We start from the raw sequence: 22049 nt of genomic DNA, 5'->3' as shown, positions 1-22049 counted from the left end.
AGACCTATTTCTGGGTCTATTTGATCCTCTGAGTAAAAAATGGCACCAGTTTCCCCTTGTCAGTTTTAGTTGTTGAGGTACAACTAAAGCCATCTATAATCTCCCATAGAAAATGATGATAACCATATCTAACAAACTACAACTGATGGTCTATTCAAAGCATTTTTCTCAGGAACAGACCTAAAAACAAAGATAAAAAATGTGGGTTTTTTCCAACTCTACTATTCTATGATTCTATGATTCTATGATTTTTGGTGTGATATCGATAAAAAGCTATTTGGCTTTGAAAGCACAAAAATAGGATTTGAAATACATTTATGTACAAATAAATACAGTTGATTGGAAAAATGTACAAACTATTATGATTTGAAACAGAAGATGAACAAATTAAAGATTGCAAGGTAAAGATTGCCACATTGTTGCATTAGAAAAATGGGGTTCATTCTGCCATCTCTGGTGGACTGTGACAAGGCACAGACATTTTGGAGACAAATAAAAGCAATTATTGTTTTTTTAAAAAAAATAATCTTGAAATCCAGAATGAATTAGAAAATAATATATTCTATATAAAACAGAATTTCAGACATGCCAATAGACCAGGAAAGTGGGAACAACTGCTAAGTCCAGAACTCTTTTTATTAGGATGTTTTGGCAATCAAATAAAATGACAACATGAAAAGGTTTTTCTAGACATAACAATAGAAGCAAGGATCATATATGCATAAAAGTGGGAAAATGAAGAAATGCCAAATTTTCAAAGGAAATGAATACAAAAATATGTTATTCTCTTTACAAATATAAAGCATGCCACTTTGGCATTTTATATGTGGGCTTCAGCCCATTTGTACTGCACCTTCATGAATCAATGAATGAATGCATAACTGTTGTTATATGAACTTTCAAAGAGTGAACCATGACATAAGAAGGAGGATGATAGAAAAATAAAAGTGAGAGTCTCCTAGCATAGCCATTGGTACATAATAATGAAAATGATGATTTTTATATATTCCCCACCTCTCATTTCGGCTTGAGGAGAGGCACAACAGCATTATTATTATTATTATTATTATTATTATTATTATTATTATTATTATTATTATTATTATTATTAGATGAGTCCACAGCAGACACTCTGCTGCCTGTTTATTGGATCGCATGTTGGACACTTCCCAAGTGTCTAGGACTGTGTGATGTATTGGTGAATAATGCATGCAGATCCCAGCAAGGTGGCCTTCTGCAGCTGGCAGGTGGGGATTTTGTCAGCGCCGATTGTGTTTAAGTGCAGGCCTAGGTCTTTAGCAAGGTAGCCTGTTTGAATCCAAAAACAATCAATTACAGTAGAGTCTCACTTATCCAACATAAACGGGCCGGCAGAACGTTGGATAAGTGAATATGTTGGATAATAAGGAGGGATTAAGGAAAAGCCTATTAAACATCAAATTAGGTTATGATTTTACAAATTAAGCACCAAAACATCATGTTATACAACAAATCAACAGAAAAAGCAGTCTCAACTGCGCCCCCATATGTTTTGTGCCCCAAGCAACCGCTTAATTCGCCTCATTGTTGGACTGGCTCTGGACCCAGCTTACCTGTCCAAACCCATCTCCCCCTATGAACCATCTTGGAGGTTAAGATCATCCAGGGAGGCCCTACTGTTGATCTCACCCCCTTTGCAGGTGCGATTGGTGGGGACGAGAGACAGGGGCTGCTTGGTGGTGGCCCCTCGGCTATGGAACTCCCTTTCCAGGGAAATTAGATCAGCCCCCTCCCCCCGAACTTCAGGAAAAAAAAATTCTGTTTGTGGGATCAAGCAATTTGCACAATGATTACCAGTGCAGCAATGTTTTCACAGTGTAATAACGAATAATGCAAATGACAATTGGAATGGCTCCTGGAATATGCTTTTGGATTGTGAGATTTCAAATAGTTGCTTGAAGTGATATGTTTTAATTATGTAATTTTAAAGTATATGTTGTTTTATTTTTATATGCACTCAAGGCATTGAATTGTGCCTTTCTTGTGAACCTCCCTGAGTCCCCTTCAAGGTGAGAAGGGTGGGATATAAATGTGCTAAATAATAATAATAAAGATCACACAGTTGATTTCCATGGCCAAGCAATTGTTCAACCTTGCTCGCCCACACTGGCTCTCCCCCTTTAGACTTATTTTCTATAGACTTTGACAGCGGATTCCCATTCTGGCTAAAAATGAGGATATCCGGCCTTCTGTTTTTGAAGTTTCATCACAATGTGTTTAGTTTTAATTATCCAAAACTAACAAATGTCCTGCATTTCCTTCCTCTCTTCCACATTTCAGCTGTGAAATGTGTCATGTTGCTCTTTCTCAACTGTAAAATATATTTGTGATATAAAAGACGCCAGTGTGTGTTTCTTCTGTAAGGATCATCCTTTTCATTTATGGGCTTCAGCTCTACCAAAGAAGTACAATTTCACTTAAGTCCCCAGTGGCGCAATGGGTAAAACTCTTGTGCTGGCAGGACTGCTGACTGAAAGGTCGGCAGTTCAAATCCAGGGAGTGGGGTGAGCTCCCGTCTGCCAGCTCTTGCTCCGCATGCAGGGACATGAGAGAAGCCTCCTACAAGATGGTCAAACATCAAACATCTGGGCATCCCCTGAGCAACGTCCTTGCAGACAGGCAATTCTTTCACACCAGAAACAATATGCAGTTTTTCAAGTTGTTCCTGACACAAACCAAAAAACCTAAACAAGGCATTATTTACATGGATGTACAATATACATCTTAGGTTCACAATTTTAGAGAAAATGTAAGTGTGAATTACTGATTAAGAAGTGAATAAGAAGTGAATAAGAAATGCACATCATGGTAAGGAAAAATAAGCAATATGCTTTATTAATAATGAAAATCACTGTATGCATATTGAATGAAAATGTAATAAAAATAGGAATATTATATATGTTTTAAAATATTAAATAACTGGTTAAAGAACACATTTTGATTGTTGAATGATCCTAATAAGTATGCTGGATGGAAAACTATCCTCATAGTTCAGGACTAATTCTGTGAAAAACTCACACAGTTATTTCGCACAAAAACAGTATTTTCTACACAGGAAGATCAGTTCCTGCAGAGAGAAACAACTGTAACTTGGAATTTATTCTGTGTAAATTTGCACAAATAGTTGGTTTACATCACCATGATGTATAGGAGTTGTAGGGACTGGGCATTTTGGAGTTGTAAGTACTGGAATTTATAGTTCACCTGCAATCTAAGAGCACTCTGAACCGAACCAATGATGGACCTGGAAATAGCTTGCCACACAGACCCAACGTGGCCAAATTTGCATACTAGTGATGTTTGGGGTTATTGACCTTGACATCCAGTAGTTATAGTTCACCTGTATTCAGAGAACATTGAACCCATCTGATGACGGATCTGGACCAAACTTGGCACACAAATTCAACATGGCCATCTGGGAACACTGGTGGACTTGGGGGGTGATTGACCTTTATCTCTGGGAGTTAAAATTCACCTATATTCTGTGAGCCCTCTGAACCCCAGTAATGACAGATCTTGACCAAACTTGGCACACAGCCCCCACGCTGCCAATTTGGGGTGACTGACCTTGGCATCAGAGAGTTATAGCTCACCCATATTCAGAGAACACTGAACCCAGAAAGTGATGGATCTGGACCAAACTTGGCACACAGACCTAATATGGCCAACTGTGAATACTGGCAGAGACGTATAGTTCACCCGTAGTCAGAATTCTGAATCCAGCAGATGAGGAATCTTGACCACACTTAGCAGACAGACCCAATATGGCCAACTATGAAATCAGGCAGGTGTTTCGGGGTGATTGCCCTGGGAATCTGGGAGTTGTAGTTCACCCTTATCCAGAGACTACTGAACCCAACAGATGACAGATCTTGACCAAATTTGGCACATAGACCCAACATGGCCAACTGTGAATACTGGGGGAGCTTTAGGAGGGTTGACCCAAGACTTTTGGGAATGGTAGTTCACCCACACCCTTATGTTATGAGCATTCATAACAAACAACAGGAAAAACAGAGTTTTTTCTAAGAAATAGTGTAACGTATGACCAAACTGATATTACCTAACATCCAAAAATGAACAAGGCCCTTTTCAAATAACCCAGGCATTGCCAGGTACCCAAGCTAGTAATATTAGTAATAGTAGCATTGAAATCTTATTATCTATGTAGAAAATGCTCTTTTTTGTGAAATACAAGTATATGCAAATTTTGAGCAGTCCCAAATTCTGAAAAGTATTTGAAAAATTCCATGGCTTTCTAGTAGCGGGAAGAAAACTGCTGAAATTATCCTTCAGAACAAACTTAGAAATAATGAAATGGGAAATTTAAAAAAGTGCATTTTCTCCTCGAAAACCAATATTTAATTTTATTTTCCATTTTGTGTTTTACAGCAAGTTAAATCAATACTTGTCTATGAATTTTCAAAAGCATGAATACAAAATGTTTTTTTCAAAAAAAAGGATACCACTTTTGTAAATTATACATGGCTTTCTTCCATAGGTGTTTCTTCTTCCACAGTGTCTTGCTCATCCTTGAAAACCCTCTCAAGTGCAACCTTCATGGAGACTTTGGCCCGACCCTTCTTTTGCCTCCTCCCGACTAAGAAATAGATCAGTGGGTTGATGCTACTGTTCAGAGAAGCACAGGCAAAACCAATCCATCTCAGAAGGAAAGCCAAGTCATCGCCATAAAAACTAAGTCTGATTACATAAGAAACATTAAGTGGAAAACAAAAGAGGAGGAAAAACAGGAGTGTGAGCAAAATGGCTGTAACAAGCTTTCCTCGCTGGTGTTGCTTCCGTTTACAGCAGACTTTGAGGAACAGAGTCAAAGTAGAGATGATCATGAGAGGGGCGCAAAGCAGAATATTTGGAGTGATCTGGTAGAAAAATAGGGTGCTTGCATATTTCTTGAGCACAAAAAATGTGAAATGAATTCCAGAGAGCAGAGAGGAGAGTATCCAAACTATGGCACAAACAACAGTGGATAAATATGGGGGTCGGTGGCACCGATGCCAAATTGGGAAGAGAACAGCCACACACCTGTCAATGCTAATGATTGTCAACAAAAACTGGCTGGAAGAATAAGTGAAGAAAAGGAGTTCAAGGACTATGTGAAAGCAGAGACAGATAGCATAGCTTCCACCGTACCAATGCAATGCAATTACAAAAGAAGCAATGCCAAGCAGGCAGGTGAGGACCCCAAAATCAGCAATGGAGAGATTCATGATATAGGTTGTGAAAGGATTCCTCTTATTGTTGAAGCCAAGAAGCCAAATGACCCTTCCATTTCCAAGAAGTCCCAAAAGGCAGATTAGAATAATAACAATGTTGATCATTTTTACAATTAGAAGGTTATTTGAAATGTTATTTGAAGATCCATTTATGGCAAGATGATGAATTGAGATGTTTCCTATGTTAAAATCAATATAATTGCATGAAAACTCTGTATATAGAAAAAAAATTCCAACGGTGTCCATCTTCATACATAGACCTGCAAATAGAAGACAGGGCAAAGTGACTATGTTCCTATTCAGGAACTGACTATATATATTGAAATCAATTTTCATTTCTTCCCATGGTCTTGTTTCCAGCTCCCATGTTATGGATGTACAACCTTAACCCACGTGTATAGTGTTGATGCTTTGGGGGCGGGATGTACATATGACTCCAGAAAGTTTTGTGTTGTCCTTCCTCTGAAATATAGCCAACTGGTATTCAAATACTAACCAGGGCAGGTCCCACTTAGCTTCCAAGATTAGAAAAGGCCAGTCTTTACTGGCAGATAGTTGTGATAATTTGATACATACAGTTTAGGGCTCCATATTATTATATTATCATATTTCTTCAATTCTAAGACACTATCAATTATAAGACACAAACGAATTTCAGTACCACTAACCAGAAAAAAAGCTTTATTTATATAAAGATATAAACCATACAGGAGCCTCCAGTGGCTCAGTTTGTTAAAGCGCTGAGCTGCTGAACTAAACTAAAACTATCCCGTTTTTATTACGATTTTACCATTTATGTGCTTTAAATGCAATTTTTTATCCTGTATTTTTGTTTTAATTGATATATTGTATTACTGTTTTATCTTTTTATAGTGTGATTTGTATTATGTTGCCTATGTTTTGTTCTATGTTGTTTGGGCCTCTGCCGCATGTAAGCTGCCCCGAATCCCCGCGGGGAGATGGTGGTGGGGTATAAATAAAGTTTTATTATTATTATTATTATTATTATTATTATTATTATTATTATTATTATTATTAACTTGCAGACCAAAAGATCCCAGGTTCAAATGTGGGGAGCGGAGTGAGTGCCCACTGTTAGCTCCAGCTTCTGCCAACCTAGCAGTTCGAAAACATGCAAATGTGAGTAGATCAATAGGTACCACTCCGGCAGGAAGGTAACAGCACTCCATGGAGTCATGTCGGCCACATTACCTTGGAGGTGTCTACGGACAACACTGGCTCTTCGGCTTAGAAATTGAGATGAGCACCAACCCTCAGAGTTGGAAATGACTGGACTTAATGCCAGGGGAAACCTTTACCCTTTACCTATAAACCAAACAATATTCTAAGAGACATCATATTTTTAGAACTGTTTATATGCTGGGACTGCATCTTAGAATCAAGGAAATACAGCATTACAATGGCGAAAGTGTGCTTCTATGCTGTAGAATTAATGCATTTAACGCCACTTTAGAAGCCATGGCTCAATGCTATGGAATCATAGGATTTGTAATTTCTTGAGGCACCAGCAGTGTTTGGCAGGAACGGCTAAAGATCTTGTAAAAGAAATGTCCATATTCAACCATCCAAATATGTTTTTGTTAAGGCAGAGCAGTGCATGTGAAGAGGCCTGCTTTAGATTTCATTTTCAATAGATTTCGCATTTGCTGAGGATACTTTATTAATTGCTAGTTGTTAATGCCTTAGCTCTGTTTTCTTAGGGGCTTTAAAACTATAATTGTCATTTGACCTGACAAAATTGAAATCAGAATATTTAGGATGTTCCCCTTTTTTGTGTAAACACAAACTTGTGACATGATTTCTTTCTGGAGAGTCCTCAGAAGGGTGTTGCATGACTAATATGATAATTATACGACTCACTGATTGCCCCTACTTGGACTTGAAATGCGCCTGAACATATATTTATATGTATAACTATGTAGGTTTTTTAATGTAAGCTCTTAATTTTAATGTAATTTTTAATCTAAATGGATTTTTAGATGTGATATAAATTGTTTTGATGTATATGTTTATATTGTAAGCCGCCCTGAGTCCCCTGAGGGGTGAGAAGGGTGGGGTAGAAACAATGTAATAAATAAATAAATAAAACTACATGATTCCTTAACCATGGGTCATAGTGGCTAAAGTTGTATAAAATTACATTGGACAGTTCTACAAAGGCACATACGGCAGCTCTGAACCGGTATTAAACATACCTGTTCAGAGCTGCATTATGGCCACATTAGGGTCCTGTCAACCATCTCAGTGGTGGGACAGTGGCCCATAGCCCAGCTGTGCTAAAGCCTGTTGGAAAGGGGCAGGATCACCCCACACCCAGCCGGTATCCCAAATTTCCCTTCAAAAGACAAAAAAAAATGCATTTATCACAGCTCAGGTCAGATTGCTGCCATGTGACTGAGTAAGGCAGATTCTGAGAAGTGGGAAGTGCTTCTCCCAAGCTACTTTGCTAGGAGGTGGGGGAACAGGCACTCCACCTCCCCATGTTGCCTGAGGTTTTGTTTGTTTTTTTGGTTTTTTTGCATTAAGCGTAGTGAATAGTTATACACAGTTATTTCTCTGATTGAATTATAGAATACATTTACATACTTACCGAACGTTTTCCACATGTGGACAGGGGGTTTGACAGGTTGCTTATCCTGTTCCTATGGGGGAAATGGGGAAGAATAATGGTGTTTACATTTTTTTAAAGAGACCCATAAAGCAGTATTTTAAATCCTCTTTTGGAAATATTCAAAAGTATGTCTCTTTTTCTATAGGTTATGATGTGGTTCATGCAATTATCCAAAGTTGGTAGTTACGGCCTCCGTTATCTATATTTGTTTCCTTTCTCTTTTAAACACTTTGTGAGTTTCTTGATAGGCAAGTGGCTTTGTGGACTAGCTCGGTGGTTCTCAATCTTTTCTTCACCATGGACCCCCTTTTAAAATACCTTTTTTTGGTCATAAATCCCCAAGACTTAACTAAAGATTCAAAGCACTACATTGTATCAAATAATTATTTCAATTTTCTCATGAAGGTCCTTCAAATTTGAATATGAAGGGTTATAAATTAATCTATTAATGTACACATTCCTATCAAAATATAATATTTGGATTATAACTATTCCAAAATTAGCATCAACACTAATAATAGCTAATAGTGTAGTAACAACATTAATAGACAGCAATAATCTCAAAAGTAATAGCAATAACTATAACTATAATAACACTACTACTACTACTACTGGTACAACTAATAATAACCACAATAATAATAATAATAATAATAATAATAATAATAATAATAATAATAATAATAACAACAACAACAACAACAACAACTTTTTGGCTGTATCCAAATGTGCTGATCTTGAATTTTAGTAAATTTTAACATGTTATTGCACAGATGTGAAATTTATTCAAACCTTTTTAAAACTTCACCCTGTTGCTTAAAATTTGATTTAAAAATGTATAGTTCTATTCCGTTTCCCTTTCCAGCATGTTTTTGTTCTTTCACTTGTTCGTTCATTCAGACTGAATTGCAATAAATCATAATATTTCTTCTGTCCTTCATCAGGTCCCTGTGATATTAGCAGTCCTTGGCATCTGGCCAAGAAGAGAACCACTGAACCAGCTCTTGTTTGATTTTACCATTAATACAATTGTTTAATAGCATCACATACGTACCAATTTTCAGACCTAAGGCTTGTACGAGCATTGCCAAACTCAGACATGTTGTGTTCCATTGCAGATATTAACATGACATCTAAGCAAAACAGCATAAGCAAAAGAGATAAGTTATGAGAGGATCTTCAATATATCCAAGCTGAGAGATAATAGGAGTAATAATAATGCTTGAGGACACTGGGTTTGGAACTGTTTTTGCCCAATTTCAGTCAAGGCATGGGTCAAGTCTAGTTATTTTGAACTGTGTCAGTTTTCTGTGGAGAAAAAAACACATTCTTCCACTGGCAGTAAATTTCACTTCTATCTGAATAAATGTATAGTTTTATTTATTTATCATTCACTAGAAATGGTGGTCTCAAAATGCCCCATTTCATTAACAATTACATTGAATAAAGTGGCCCTTTGGTGGAAGAGGCTGAACGAGATCACTCTGCCAAGCCTGTCACTTCTCTGCCTTATAAGTTCAGAAGCATTGGAGATGAGTACTGTAAAAGATTGGGGAATGTGAGGGATGAGTGTGAAGGAAAGTCCTCAGAGCTGCTTAAACATGATTTTGATAAGGATAGGGGCCTAAATGATGAATCAAAATTCTCAAGCATTCAGCAGTATTTTCACTGGGAATGTGATGGAAGGTGCAGATAGAAGTGGCAACACAGAAAAGTAGAATTCAGCAACACAAAAGCAATTAATGTACATGAGCTCTTACCGTATCCCAATTACATCAGTTTTGCTTCCATGTGCCAATATACAGGGTTGAGATGTTTTCCTTCTACGCATTGGATCTCAGTAATAATCAGTTCTTCTTTCAGAGAAACTTTCCAAACAACCTCAAATATGAAGTATTATAGAGAGGCTTTCGAATTCTATTTCTCAACAAGGGCGGGGCACCGGAATGGTGTAATGATGACAATTATTATCAGGAGCACCAATATCCAGTTCCTGCTTTGTTCACTTGATGCATTAGAAGTGTCTTGTATGTTGCAAAAGCTTTCTCTGCCCTTTACAGTTAAAAAGAAATCCTCCCTTTATATTGCCATGTGTTTTAAAGCTTAGTTCAGCATTAAGATATTTTTTAAGCCAATAGTCCCCGTGTGTGTGGATTTGTGTTAGTATGTGTTACAATGGGGGAAACTGTAAATATATTGTCATGGTAGTAGTTAGCAATCCTTCTAATATAGAAATAAAAAATTACATTTTCATATCCAGCCTCCAGCACTGGAATGAATTCTCTCATATGGATCTTAAATATATATCTCTCTTTTTTCAGCTATATGAAGAAGAACATGCCTCATCTTCTTATTCATATTGTAGTTAGATTTAGAGCTAGAAATCCAAGCCCAGCAAGTATTCAAGATGAATCGAAATAGACGAGGACAAAGAAGTCACCCACTAGACTGAAGACAAGCCACAGAGGTTTATTTGTTCTGGCCATATAGAATGCATGCACAAGCAAATGCTTTCAAAGATACAGCATAACATGAATACAAAAACGCAAGGTTTTATACATTTGACATCTATTCAAACCTACTGCTCCCTCCCTGATTGGCCAAAAAAAAAAAGAAGAGCCAGTTTGGATCTGTGCCCTGATTGGCTGGCACTCCAGGCAGGGAATCCCTCTGGCAGAAAGGAGATGATGGGGGATTGGTTCAGGAGGGCCAATCAGCTGTAGGAGGAGGGAAAGCTCCAGAAGATCTATATTTGGGAAATGTTAATGAGTTTCTGGGTGGCTTAATGTTCCAGTTCCAGATGATGGGGAAATGCTTTGGGAAAACTAAGGTAAGGGCTCCCAGGAACAAAAGGTGATGATCGCTTTTAATTAAGCTTCATAGTCTGCAAATGTACTTATTTCAAGCTTCTGTTTCCATGGTCATTATTCTCTCAGTGCAATTGGGACACTTGATCTCTTTTAATCAAGCCTCAGAGCTGAAATAAAGGAGTCTGCAAATGTACATATTTCAGGCTTCTGTTTCCATGCTCAGCAATCTCTCAGCCCAATTGGGAGACTTGGCTGAACAAACATTGGCTGACTTTATCAGATCAGGCATGGAAACTGTCTCTATCATTGTCCATGTACACACAATGGGTCTTGATTATCTCCCTTGCCAAGGAAAGCCATGGGGCTCGACCCAGCCTCTTCTGTCCAGGAAATATCTCTGTGGGGTGGCTGAAAGGTGAAGACCTCCGAGGCTCATCTTGTTATATTTTGATACAAATCATATATATTGTATATAAATGATATTAAAACATACAAGGTGGGCAGAAAGTTAAAAGAAAGGATACATTTTATTAAGGGGTTGAAACAATAAAGTCTTTGTGGGGTAGCAGATGTTGCCAGTCTCCTCCACATTTCTACTGAAGCATATCAACAAATACCTGCAAACTTTACATCATCATATTTTTCTATTCTTGAGCTATTGGAAAACTATAAATCATTGCAGGAGGGATATCATGTTCAACAACAACATTATTATTATTACCATGTCTTTCCCCAAATTTGGGGCTCAATGTGACTTTTAGATTAAAAGACCAATTGAGTTGACACCATAGAAAAGACTGTTTCCAGTCTTTCTTGAAGAGGATGAAAAAAATTCTCCTTAATCAAATATTCAAATCATAGTCATTTAGTGTTGCTGTTCTTAGAAATTTTAATGTTTCAATAAATATGTGACTGAACCAGGGAAGCAAGTATGACAATTTTCTCTTCAAATTGAAGAAAAACAAAAAATACCACAAGAAAAAAGGAAAATAACTATTGAAGTTTTAAAAGTTTGTTTAAATAGATAGACATAATTTATACCAAATGTATGAAAACCCATTTAGATGGAAGAAGCAGGTTAAACTTTAAGTGATAACCTGATATACAGGAAAACTATTGAGATTAGACTAGGACAAACTCACTAAGCATTTTGGAAGAAAGAGGGACGTTTCATTTCTAATGTTTTTTTTTAATAAAAAAGAAAAAGAAAATTATATAAGGTTATTTTTCATTTTGGATATTATGTATTTAATTTTTTTATATTTTAGTGTCTATTTTTTAAATATATTGAATTTTTTTTAGTCTTGAAATACTGCTAAAATGATCTAAAGAAAAATGTAGTCAATCAAATAATGTATTAACGAACAGAAAAATAACCAAAATGTTAATGTTTCATGAGGAACAGAAAAGACATAAGTAGAAAGCAAAATGAAGCAGGTTAAACTTTAAGCGATACAGAAAAAAATATTGAGAATGAACTCGGAAAAACTCACTAAGAATTTTGACAGAAAATATTCAAAATGTTAATGTTTCATGAGGAACAGAAAAGACATAAGTAGAAACCAAAATAAAGCAGGTTACTTTTAAAACTTATTTGGGTATCTTATTTCTTCTATGAAGTCTTAGACATCTTGTCGTCAATGTTTATAAGACCAAGAAGCTGATTGCATTTCATTCAGATATCTGGAGCTTCAACAACAATAATTATAAGTTAGCAATCCTAAGTCACCATGGGTTTTCTTGGCAAGATTTGTTCTGAAAAGCACTGGCATTGACTTCTCTGTGTCTGAGAGAGTATGACTTGCCAAAGATCACCCAGTGGATTTCCATGGCCAAGCGAGAGTTCAACTCTGGTCTCCGAAACTGGCTCTCCTCCTTCAGACTTGGCTTCTTTGAGAGCCGATTCCCATTCTGGCTAGAAATGAGGATATCAGGCCTTCTTTTTTTGAAGTGACATCACAGTGTTTAGTTGTCATTATCCAAAACTAATAAATATCTTGCAATTCCTTCCTTTCTTACATGTTTCAAAAGAAGAAAATGGGATGTAAATGAACATAATAATAATAATAATAATAATAATAATAATAATAATAATAACCACAACAATAACAATACTAGCATTGAGATCTTACAATTCATGCACAAATGCTGTTTTTTGTGAAAACTATAAACAAATATTGAGCAGTCCCAAATTCTGAAAAGTTTTTGAAAATGGACTCAGCTTTCTAGTAGCAGGAAGAAAACTGCTGAAATTACTTGTTATCCTTCAGAATTAATAATAAAAAGGTCATTTTAAAATAGTTGCATTTTCTCCTCAGAAACCAATATTTAATTTTATTTTCCAGTACTTGTGTTATAAATTTTCAAAAAAGTATTAATACAAAATATTTTTTTCAAAAAAAGAAAACCACTTTTGCACCTTATACATGGATTTCTTCCATAGGCGTTTCTTCTTCCACAACATCTTGCTCATCCTTGAAAACCCTCTCAAGTGCAACCTTCATGGAGACTTTGGCCCGACCCTTCTTTTGCCTCCTCCCGACTAAGAAATAGATCAATGGGTTGATGCTACTATTCACAGAAGCACAGGCAATAGCAATCCAAGACAGGAGAGCAACATGAAAATTAGGATCCAGTTTATAGATTATATCAGGCACAATAAGCATTAAAAAACAGAGGAGTGTAAGCAAAACAGTTGTAACAAGCTTTCCTTGCTGGTATTGCTTCAGTTTACAGCAGACTTTGATGAACAGAGTCAGAGTGGAAATGATCATGAGAGGGGGGCAAAGCAGACCAATCACCTCAAGGACGAATATTATATGTCGTGAGCAAAAAATGTAGATGAGAGTAAAACGAATTCCAGAGAGCAGGAAAGAAACTACCCAAACTATGGCACAAACAACAGTGGATAAATATGGGGGCCGGTGGCATCGATGCCAAATTGGAAAGAAAACAGCCACACACCTGTCAATGCTTATGACTGTCAACAGAAACTGGCTGGAAAAAAAAGTGAGGAAAAGTAGCTCAGTGGTTATTGAAATATAGAGAAAGATAGCAAGGATTCCACTAGATGAATTCAATACAAATTGAATAGAAGCAATGCCAAGCAGGCAGGTGAGGACCCCAAAATCAGCAATGGAAAGATTCATGACGTAGGTTGTAAAAGAATTCCTTTTAATGCTGAAGCCAAGAACCCAAATGACCCTTCCATTTCCAAGAATTCCCAAAAGGCAGACTAGAACAATAACAATGTTGATCATTTTTCCATTTAGATTTGAAATGTCAATTGAAGGTCTAATCCCAGTACTTCCATTTATGGTTGGATATGCATCTGTGTAGAGCATAAGTAAGCATTTCAGTCCATGTTTATAGAAAGACCTGCAAAAACAAAAGAGACCAAAGTGACTCTTTTCTTATTCTAGAACCGGACATATAAAATGATAACAACTTGAAATGACTGGCTTGATCTTGAAGGAGCTGTGGGTGGTGACACCCAACCAGAAGCTCTGGCGTGGGCTGGTTCATGAGGCCATGAAGAGTTGTAAGCGACTGAACGAATAAACAACAACAAAACAACTTTCATTTCCTCCTATCTTCTTGCTATTGCATGTGTGTACATTCTTTCAAGTCTTATGTTGACTTCTGGTGAGCCTATAAATTTCATAGGGTTCTCAATCTCTTCTTCACTTTGGACCCATTTTAAAATATCTTTTGTGGTCATAGATCACCAAGACTTAACTCAAGATTCAAGTCACAAGACTGTATCAAACACTTTTTTCATTTTTCTCATGAAGGTCCTTCAAATTTATAGAGAAGGAGTTATAATTTAATCTGTTAATGCACATATAATATTTTGATTATAATGATTCTATATTATTATTATCAACACTAATAGTAGATAATAATAATAATAATAATAATAGATAATAGAATAGTAATAAAATTAATAGACAATACTAATCTCAATAGTAATAGCAATAACTATAACAATAATAATGACACTACTGCTGCTATTTGCCGCGGTGGTACAATGGGTTAAACCCTTGTGCCGCCTGAACTGCTGACCTGAAGGTTGGGTTGCTGATCTGAAGGTTGCCGGTACGAATCTGCAAGACGGGGAGAGCTCCCATCGTTCAGCTCTAGCTTGCGGGGACATCAGAGAAGCCTCCCAGCTAACACATCCAGACGTCTACTGGGCAATATCTCTGTAGATGGCTAATTCCCTCACACCAGAGGTGACTTGCAGCATATTCTCAACTTTCTTGTGACATGGTAAAAAAAAAAACTACTACTACTACCACAGTAGTAGCATAATAATCTTCATCACTATGATACTTCACTTTGTTGATGGGAAGCTTCCCACCGGAGTGGAAATAATCTGTCAGACAGATGGCAAGCTATTTAACCTCAGCAGACTGAAAGCCAAAACCAAGGTCACCACAACATATATTATAGAACTCCAATATGCCGATGACAATGTAGTCTGTGCACATTCAGAAGAAGACCTTCAAGCCACTCTAAACACCTTCGCAGAAGCATACGAGAAGCTCAACCTCTCATTGAACATTGAGAAAACCAAAGTCCTCTTCCAGCAGGCACCAGCTAATCCCTCTGCAATGCTAGGAATACAGCTTAATGGCGTAACAATAGAAAATATCGACCATATCTGCTCCCTTGGCAGCCACCACTCCACAAAAGTCAACATTGACACTGAAATACAACACCGCCTGAGCTCTGTGAGTGCAGCATTTTTCAGAATGAAGCAGAGAGTGTTTGATGATCGGGACATCCCTAGAGATACCAAGGTGCTTGTTTACAAAGCCATTGTCCTCCCAACCCTGCTCTACGCCTGCAAAACGTGGATGGTCTACAGATGTCACACTCAACTCCTGGAGCATTTCCAACAGCGTTGCCTCAGAAAAATCCTGCAAATCTCTTGGGAAGACAGGAGGACAAGTGCCAGCTGGAAGAAGCAAAGACCACCAGCATTGAAGCGATGCTCCTACGCCATCAACTCCACTGGACTGGCCACGTTGTCCGAATGCCCGATCACCATCTCCCAAAGCAGTCCGAACTCAAGAACGGAAAACGGAATGTTGGTGGGCAGGAAAAGAAATTTAAAGATGGGCTTAAACCCAACCTTAAAAACTGTGGCATAGACACTGAGAACTGGGAAGCCTTGGCCCTTGAGCGCTCTAATTGGAGGTCAGCTGTGACCAGCAGTGCTGCAGAGTTCGAAGAGGCACGAACAGAGGGTTTAAGGGAGAAACGTGCCAAGAGGAAGGAGCGTCAAGCCAACCCTGACCGGGACCGCCTTCCACCTGGAAACCAATGTCCTCACTGCGGGAGAACATGCAGATCAAGAATAGGTCTCTTCAGCCACCTACAGACACACCCCCAAGATACCAGAAACGAAGGACCATCATCTTTGGCCTACGAGGGATCGCCTAAGTAGTAAGTAAGTAAAGTAAAGCATAATAATACAATAATAATTTTTCTCTCAAATTGTCCATTTTGGGTGTAATCTGATGTGCTAATCCTGAATTTTACATCATTTTTAACAGGTTCTTGCAAAAATCTAAAACTTTATTTAAAAAATTTAAAACTTCCCTATTTTTTAAAATTTAAAAAATGCTGGAAAGGGAAATGGAATAGTACTGTAAAAACATTTAGTTTTTACAGTACTATTCCATTTCCCTTTCCAGCATGCTTCCATTCATTTACTTGTTTGTTCATTTGGATTTAACTGCAAAATATCATAACATCTCTTCAGTCCTTCGCAGACCTCCAGTGGCAACATCATGGAGCCCCAGCAGTCCCTGGTCCCAGTCTGAGAACCACTGAACCAGCTCTTGTTTGATTTTACCATTAATACAATTGTTTAATAGCATCACATACGTACCTATTTTCAGACCTAAGGCTTGTACGAGCATTGACAAACTCAGACATGTTGTGTTCCATTTCAGATATTAACATGGCATCTAAGCAAAACAGCATAAGTGAAAAGGATAAGTTATGAGAGGGACTTCAAAATAACCAAACTAACAGATGATGATGATGATGATGATGATGATGATGATGATGATGATGATGATGATGATGATGCCTGAGGACAGATGTGGACAACTGAACTGGGTTTGGAACTGGGTTTTGTTTTGTTTTGTTTTTTTGGCATTTGCCCAATTTCAGTCAAGGCATGGATCAGGTCTAGTTACTTTTGAACTGTGTCAGTTTTCTGTGGGGAAGAATGCCACTCTTCCACTGCTGGTCAATTTCACTACTATCGGAGTAAATGACAAGTTTTATTTATTTATCAGTCACTGGACATGATGGTCCCAAAATGCCCCATTTCATTAACAATTATGTTGAATAAAATAGCCATTTGCAGAAAGAGGCTGAACCAGATCACTTTCCCAAGCCTGTCACTTCTCTGACTTATGAAGCAGTGGGGATAAGTACTGCAAAAGATTGGGGAATGTGGGGATTGAGTGTGAAAGAAAGCCCTTAGAGCTGCTTAAACATCATTTTGATAAGGATAGGGGCCTAAATATTGAATCAAAATTATCAAACATTCAGCAGTATTTTCACTGGGAATGTGAAGGAAAGTACAGATAGAAGTGGCAAGACAGAAAAGAAGAATTCAGCAACACAAAAGCAATTAATGTACATGAGCTCTTACCGTATCCCATTCATATCTTTTTGCTTCTTGAGGGTTGAGATAGTTTCCTTCTTCACATTGAATGTCTCGGTAATAACCAGTTCTTCTTTCAGAGAACTTCTCCAACGGACCTCAGATAAGAAGTATCATAGAGAGGCTTTCTAATTCCATTTATCAAGAAGGGCGGGCACCGGATTGGAGTAATGATGACAATTATTATCAGTAGCACCAATATCTGAAATCCAGTTTCTGCCTTTTTCACTTGATTCATTAGAAGTGTCTTGTATGTTGCAAAACTTTTCTCCACACTTTAAAGCCTAAGAGAAATCTTCACTTTATATCACCGAGTGTTTTAAAGCCTAGTTCAGCATTAAGATTATTTTAAAGCCAATAGTCCCTGTGTGTGTGTGTGTGTATGTGTGTGTGAGAGTGTGTGTGTGTGTGTGTGTGTATATATATATATATATATATATAGAGAGAGAGAGAGAGAGAGAGTAAAAATTGCAAATATATTGTCATGGTAGTTAGCAGTCTCACTATTTTATTTATTTATTTATTTATTTACCCCATTTATAGCCGGCTTTTCTCTACCCTGAAGGGGACTCAAGGAAGCTTACCTACGGCAATTATTCAATGCCTTAAAAACATACAACACATTGAACTTGAAATAAATTAAATTAAATTAAAGTTCTCCAAATTTGCATGTTTAACTTTTGGGGATTTGGTTCTTTGATTAATCTGGTTTCTCTAGAAATCTATTTTAAACTCCTATAGTAGCAGACAACTGTAGGTTTGAGTATGATGAAAGAAGAAAAAAGTACCTCTCTTGGTGAGATTGGCATGGAATTGGTTAAATGTAAAATGACTAAGGATATGATACAAAAACAAGTTTGAGGGTACATAAAAGCCTTTAGGAATTGTCTGTATATTTAAACAAAACATTTGTGTATTCAACTTTTTTGAGCTACTTATTCACAAATTTGCTTAATATAGTCTCTTATGGAATCTTTAGGGCCTCCAATGTGACTGTATGGTCAATATCTGCCGGTTGTGCTGCAAGACGTAGAGTTTCCTAAAGAGTATATCTCTCTAGGAATCTCTAGGTCCCCCAGCACAACTCTATTTATCAACCTCTGGCAAATGTTGTCACATTGGAGGACATAGGGATTCCTGGAGAGGTGTATCCCCAGGTTAAAAAAAATATATTTTTTAAATGTGTTTTTTTCCATATTTATGAAGATTCTGTGCTCCTGACCCCAGGGAATTTGGAGGGCTGAATCTTTAATGTTTTAGTAGATACTAGGGAAAACTTTGAAATCAGGGAGAACATGATTGTGAATGTATGTATAATCAGGGGGGGGGGGGGATACCAATGATCTGATAGGGCCAAAGCCAACATACGACCATCTTCATGTAAACTGAGATTCCACATTAAGAGAAGTAGCCATGGAGATGTGGCTATGCTATGTCTCAATACTACCTTCATCCTCCTCTGAAGCCTACCAGGCACCACCCCACACCCCACACACCCCACACACATATACAGCTACAAAGAGAGAGAGAGAAGAGAGAGGGGGGAGAGAGATTTTCAACTCATGGGTCATGGAACAAGTCATGAGTCATGGAGTGGATGTCCATAAATAATGATGAGTCCAGGTCTCTCCCAGTCATACTAATCCAGGTAGAATCCTGTCACAGCTGTTTCAACATGCCCTGTGACCAGGAAGCATATGGGTATACCATTATTAACTGACCTGTTCTCCAACACCTTGTAAATGGCTGGACTTTTTTGTTTGTTTCAGTTTTGGTTGCTGCAGTCATGCTGCAGGTATATATCTGATAGCTGCAGCATGACCCAGTATTCCCATTTCATTCATCTATATCCAACAAAATGTGTCCTAATGACATTTTGTGGTGATGCCATGGTATTCTTGGGCAGGAATTCCTTCATTTCAGTGGAGTTCACTATTACCTATAGATTTGTGTATGAAGTCTGGGAATGTGAAACATGTCCCTCTATGAAATGTTTGAGGCCATGGAAATATGATGTGGTAAAAAAAACACGATCAGTATGTCAAAGAAATTTCTGACACTTTTGGGTTGCTGGACATATGCAAGTGTATGTGTCTTAAATAACATGATAATAAAATGAAAAGCAATTCAAAGGATATGTTGTACTCCAGAGCAGGAACACCTTTGACTTGAAGCACCACACCAGGTTGGTAAAATCAGCAAGCAGTTTATTGGAGAATATATGTAGGCAAAGCAATAAAAATAATAAAACAATATCATCATAATCATCATTTAATTACTTATTAATCGCCCTCCATCCAAGATGCTCTAGGCGAGCAATATAAGTCCAAAATCCAAGATAATCCATAAACTTTAGAAGGAAACCAGGTCCATTAGTACATAGAAATCCATAAAGCAAGGCACATGAAAACAAGAAACCAAAACAGCAGGAACTCTCAGGCAAAAAATCTTAAGCTTGGCAACAATTTGATAGATGGAACATGGAGCACTTGAAAATGATACCAGCATGAATTAAAGATGTTGACTCGACTGAGACACTAGTCTCCCATGAATCATTATAAACCCTTTCCAGAAAGCAGACTTTCTTACTTTCCCACTAGATAATAGGTTGTTATCTTTCTGTTGTTGTAAATGAGCAGACCGCCTGAGATTCCGAAGGTTCTGCCTCTAAAACTTTGCTTTCTGTCCAAGGTTTCACTATGCTTTCCCTCTGCACCTGGCAAAGCAATCCCAGCATCATTTTTAGGCTGTTGCTCTGAGAAAAGTGGTGAAAGGTCTTTCCTAGAAATGTGACTTTCCTCAGGTCTCTCTTCTGAACTTAACTCCGGCCCAAGCCCATCACCAGGAACATCATTCCCATTCCCATTATGCATACCAACATGATCATCATTCCCATCATGAACATCATCCTGATCATCATTCCCATCATGAGCATCAGGCACAATCACAGGCTGAACAGGCTGACATACAATAGGATACCCCCTACACACAAACATACACACACTTCTGGACTGTGCTTCAATCCCTCTTTATTTATTTTTCCACAGAGACAGGTTGCCCACCAACTCTGCAATCAATGTTGTCACTGAAAATGCTTTGGAGGACCAATCTGAAGGTTTCTCTAGACCGCTTCATTTTTTTCCTCCCAATTAGGAAATAAATCAATGGATTGACACTGCTATTGATGGAGGCACATATTACAGATATTATGAACAGATATGAAGAATGAACATAATTTAAAGAATCAAAGTAGAGTAGAATGAATGCAATACTGAGTGGGGTACCAAAGAAAATGAAAATAAGAAGTATACGCAGAAGGGCAGCATAGAACTTGCCTCGTTGATGTTGATATACACTACAGTATGTTCTAATAAAAAGAAGAATAGTACAAATTATCACAACAGGAGTACAAACTATGAAGTTAACAATACTGGTGATTTGATTCACCAAATCTGAATTTTCTACTACGAATGAAAATAACTCTCCAAGCATCAGACAGGACATGATCCATAGCAAGGTACAAATAAGGGCAGATAGGTATTTGGGCCGGTGACATCGATACCAAATTGGGAAAACAACAGACAAGCATTTTTCAACGCTGATGGCTGTCAGAAGATATTGGCTACTGGTATAAGTGAGGAAAAAACAGTGTAAAAGCCAGGAATGAATATCTAGAGATATTGAAAAGATCTTTATGCATATAAATCCCAAAGAAAGCAGCACTCCAGAGTCAGCTGCAGCCAAATTTAAGACATAGGTGGTGATGGGATTCTTTTTAATAAGAAAACAGAGGTACCAGATGACAATTGCATTCCCCACCAGCCCAAATATACATATGATTGAGATAAGACTGGCAGCTATGTAAAATAGTAATATAAGTTTTAAAATCTCAAATATTTCATCCTCGAAGATCTCTGAAGTGCTGTTTTGGCCTTGAAATGCTTCTATGCTGTCAGTAAACTGAAGCCATGGTGTTATATTCAGCTGAGTCATGATGAAATCTCCTGTTCTTGAATTATGGCTTCTTCTTTTTTTCGTATACTGTCAATTGAAAGAGAGAGAGAGAGAGAGAGAGAGAGAGAGAGAGAGAGAGAGAGAGAGAGAGAGAGAGAGACTTATTTTCATTTGGAAACATTTGTCATCCTCTCATTTCCACCACTGTCTGCGTTTATTGAACAGCTAAAAATATGGCTTTTCTGGTGTGCATTCAAATAATCAATGACATGACAGACCCGTCATATAGACATACTGCTTTTCTGCACTTTATTTTACCCGGTATTGGAGACAACCTGTCTTCCTACCCCAAATTCTCCCAGACAACTCTTTGACACTTTATCCAGGCACTTTATTAAATGGTCTTGTAACTATATACTCTTGCACTTTCTGACTTGACTGCCCCCATTCTATCCATTAGTGGTGATGTTTCTTTTTATCACTTTATCTTTTTATCTGGTTATTATGGTGTTATATTGTATTACTGTGTTTTAATCTGCTTTATTTTATTTTATTTGTTGTGTGGATTTATTTGGTTATTTATACATGTTTTAATTTGTTATATCTTGTTCTTGTTTTTGGGCATGGCCCCATGTTAGCCGCCCCGAGTCCCTGAGTATTATTATTATTATTATTATTATTATTATTAT

General features: G+C 37.5%; 3 protein-coding genes across 3 annotated transcripts in view; all 3 read right to left on the bottom strand.

The window, feature by feature from the left end:
* Positions 1–2848: 2848 nt before the first annotated feature.
* On the bottom strand, positions 2849–12646 carry LOC100556245 (mas-related G-protein coupled receptor member H). The gene is made up of 4 exons (XM_003219475.4): positions 9666–12646; positions 8960–9038; positions 7885–7936; positions 2849–5533 (listed from the first exon to the last, which is right to left on the bottom strand). Exons 3-4 carry the CDS (start codon positions 7898–7900, stop codon positions 4518–4520), a joined length of 1032 nt encoding a protein of 343 aa, XP_003219523.3. The 5' UTR covers positions 7901–7936; positions 8960–9038; positions 9666–12646; the 3' UTR covers positions 2849–4517.
* Positions 12647–12818: 172 nt separating this feature from the next.
* On the bottom strand, positions 12819–14497 carry LOC134298769 (proto-oncogene Mas-like). The gene has a single exon (XM_062979987.1). The coding sequence runs from the start codon at positions 14057–14059 to the stop codon at positions 13136–13138; it is 924 nt and encodes a 307-aa protein (XP_062836057.1). The 5' UTR covers positions 14060–14497; the 3' UTR covers positions 12819–13135.
* A 5099-nt stretch (positions 14498–19596) lies between these two features.
* LOC103278481 (proto-oncogene Mas) overlaps positions 19597–22049 on the bottom strand; it is a 36441-nt gene continuing 33988 nt past the window's right edge. The window contains exon 3 of the mRNA XM_016992793.2: positions 19597–21447. Within this exon, the coding sequence (XP_016848282.1) occupies positions 20440–21399 (960 nt within the window). The 5' untranslated portion in view covers positions 21400–21447 and the 3' untranslated portion in view covers positions 19597–20439. The remainder of the gene's footprint in view (positions 21448–22049) is intronic.

Source organism: Anolis carolinensis, chromosome 4 (assembly GCF_035594765.1).
Source record: "Anolis carolinensis isolate JA03-04 chromosome 4, rAnoCar3.1.pri, whole genome shotgun sequence".
Taxonomy (NCBI): Eukaryota; Metazoa; Chordata; class Lepidosauria; order Squamata; family Dactyloidae; genus Anolis; species Anolis carolinensis.
This window is presented reverse-complemented; position numbering and strand designations above follow the sequence as displayed.

Excerpts from the sequence above, each read along its gene's own strand:
- LOC134298769 (XM_062979987.1), bottom strand. The coding sequence starts at position 14,059 with ATGCTCTACACAGATGCATATCCAACCATAAATGGAAGTACTGGGATT.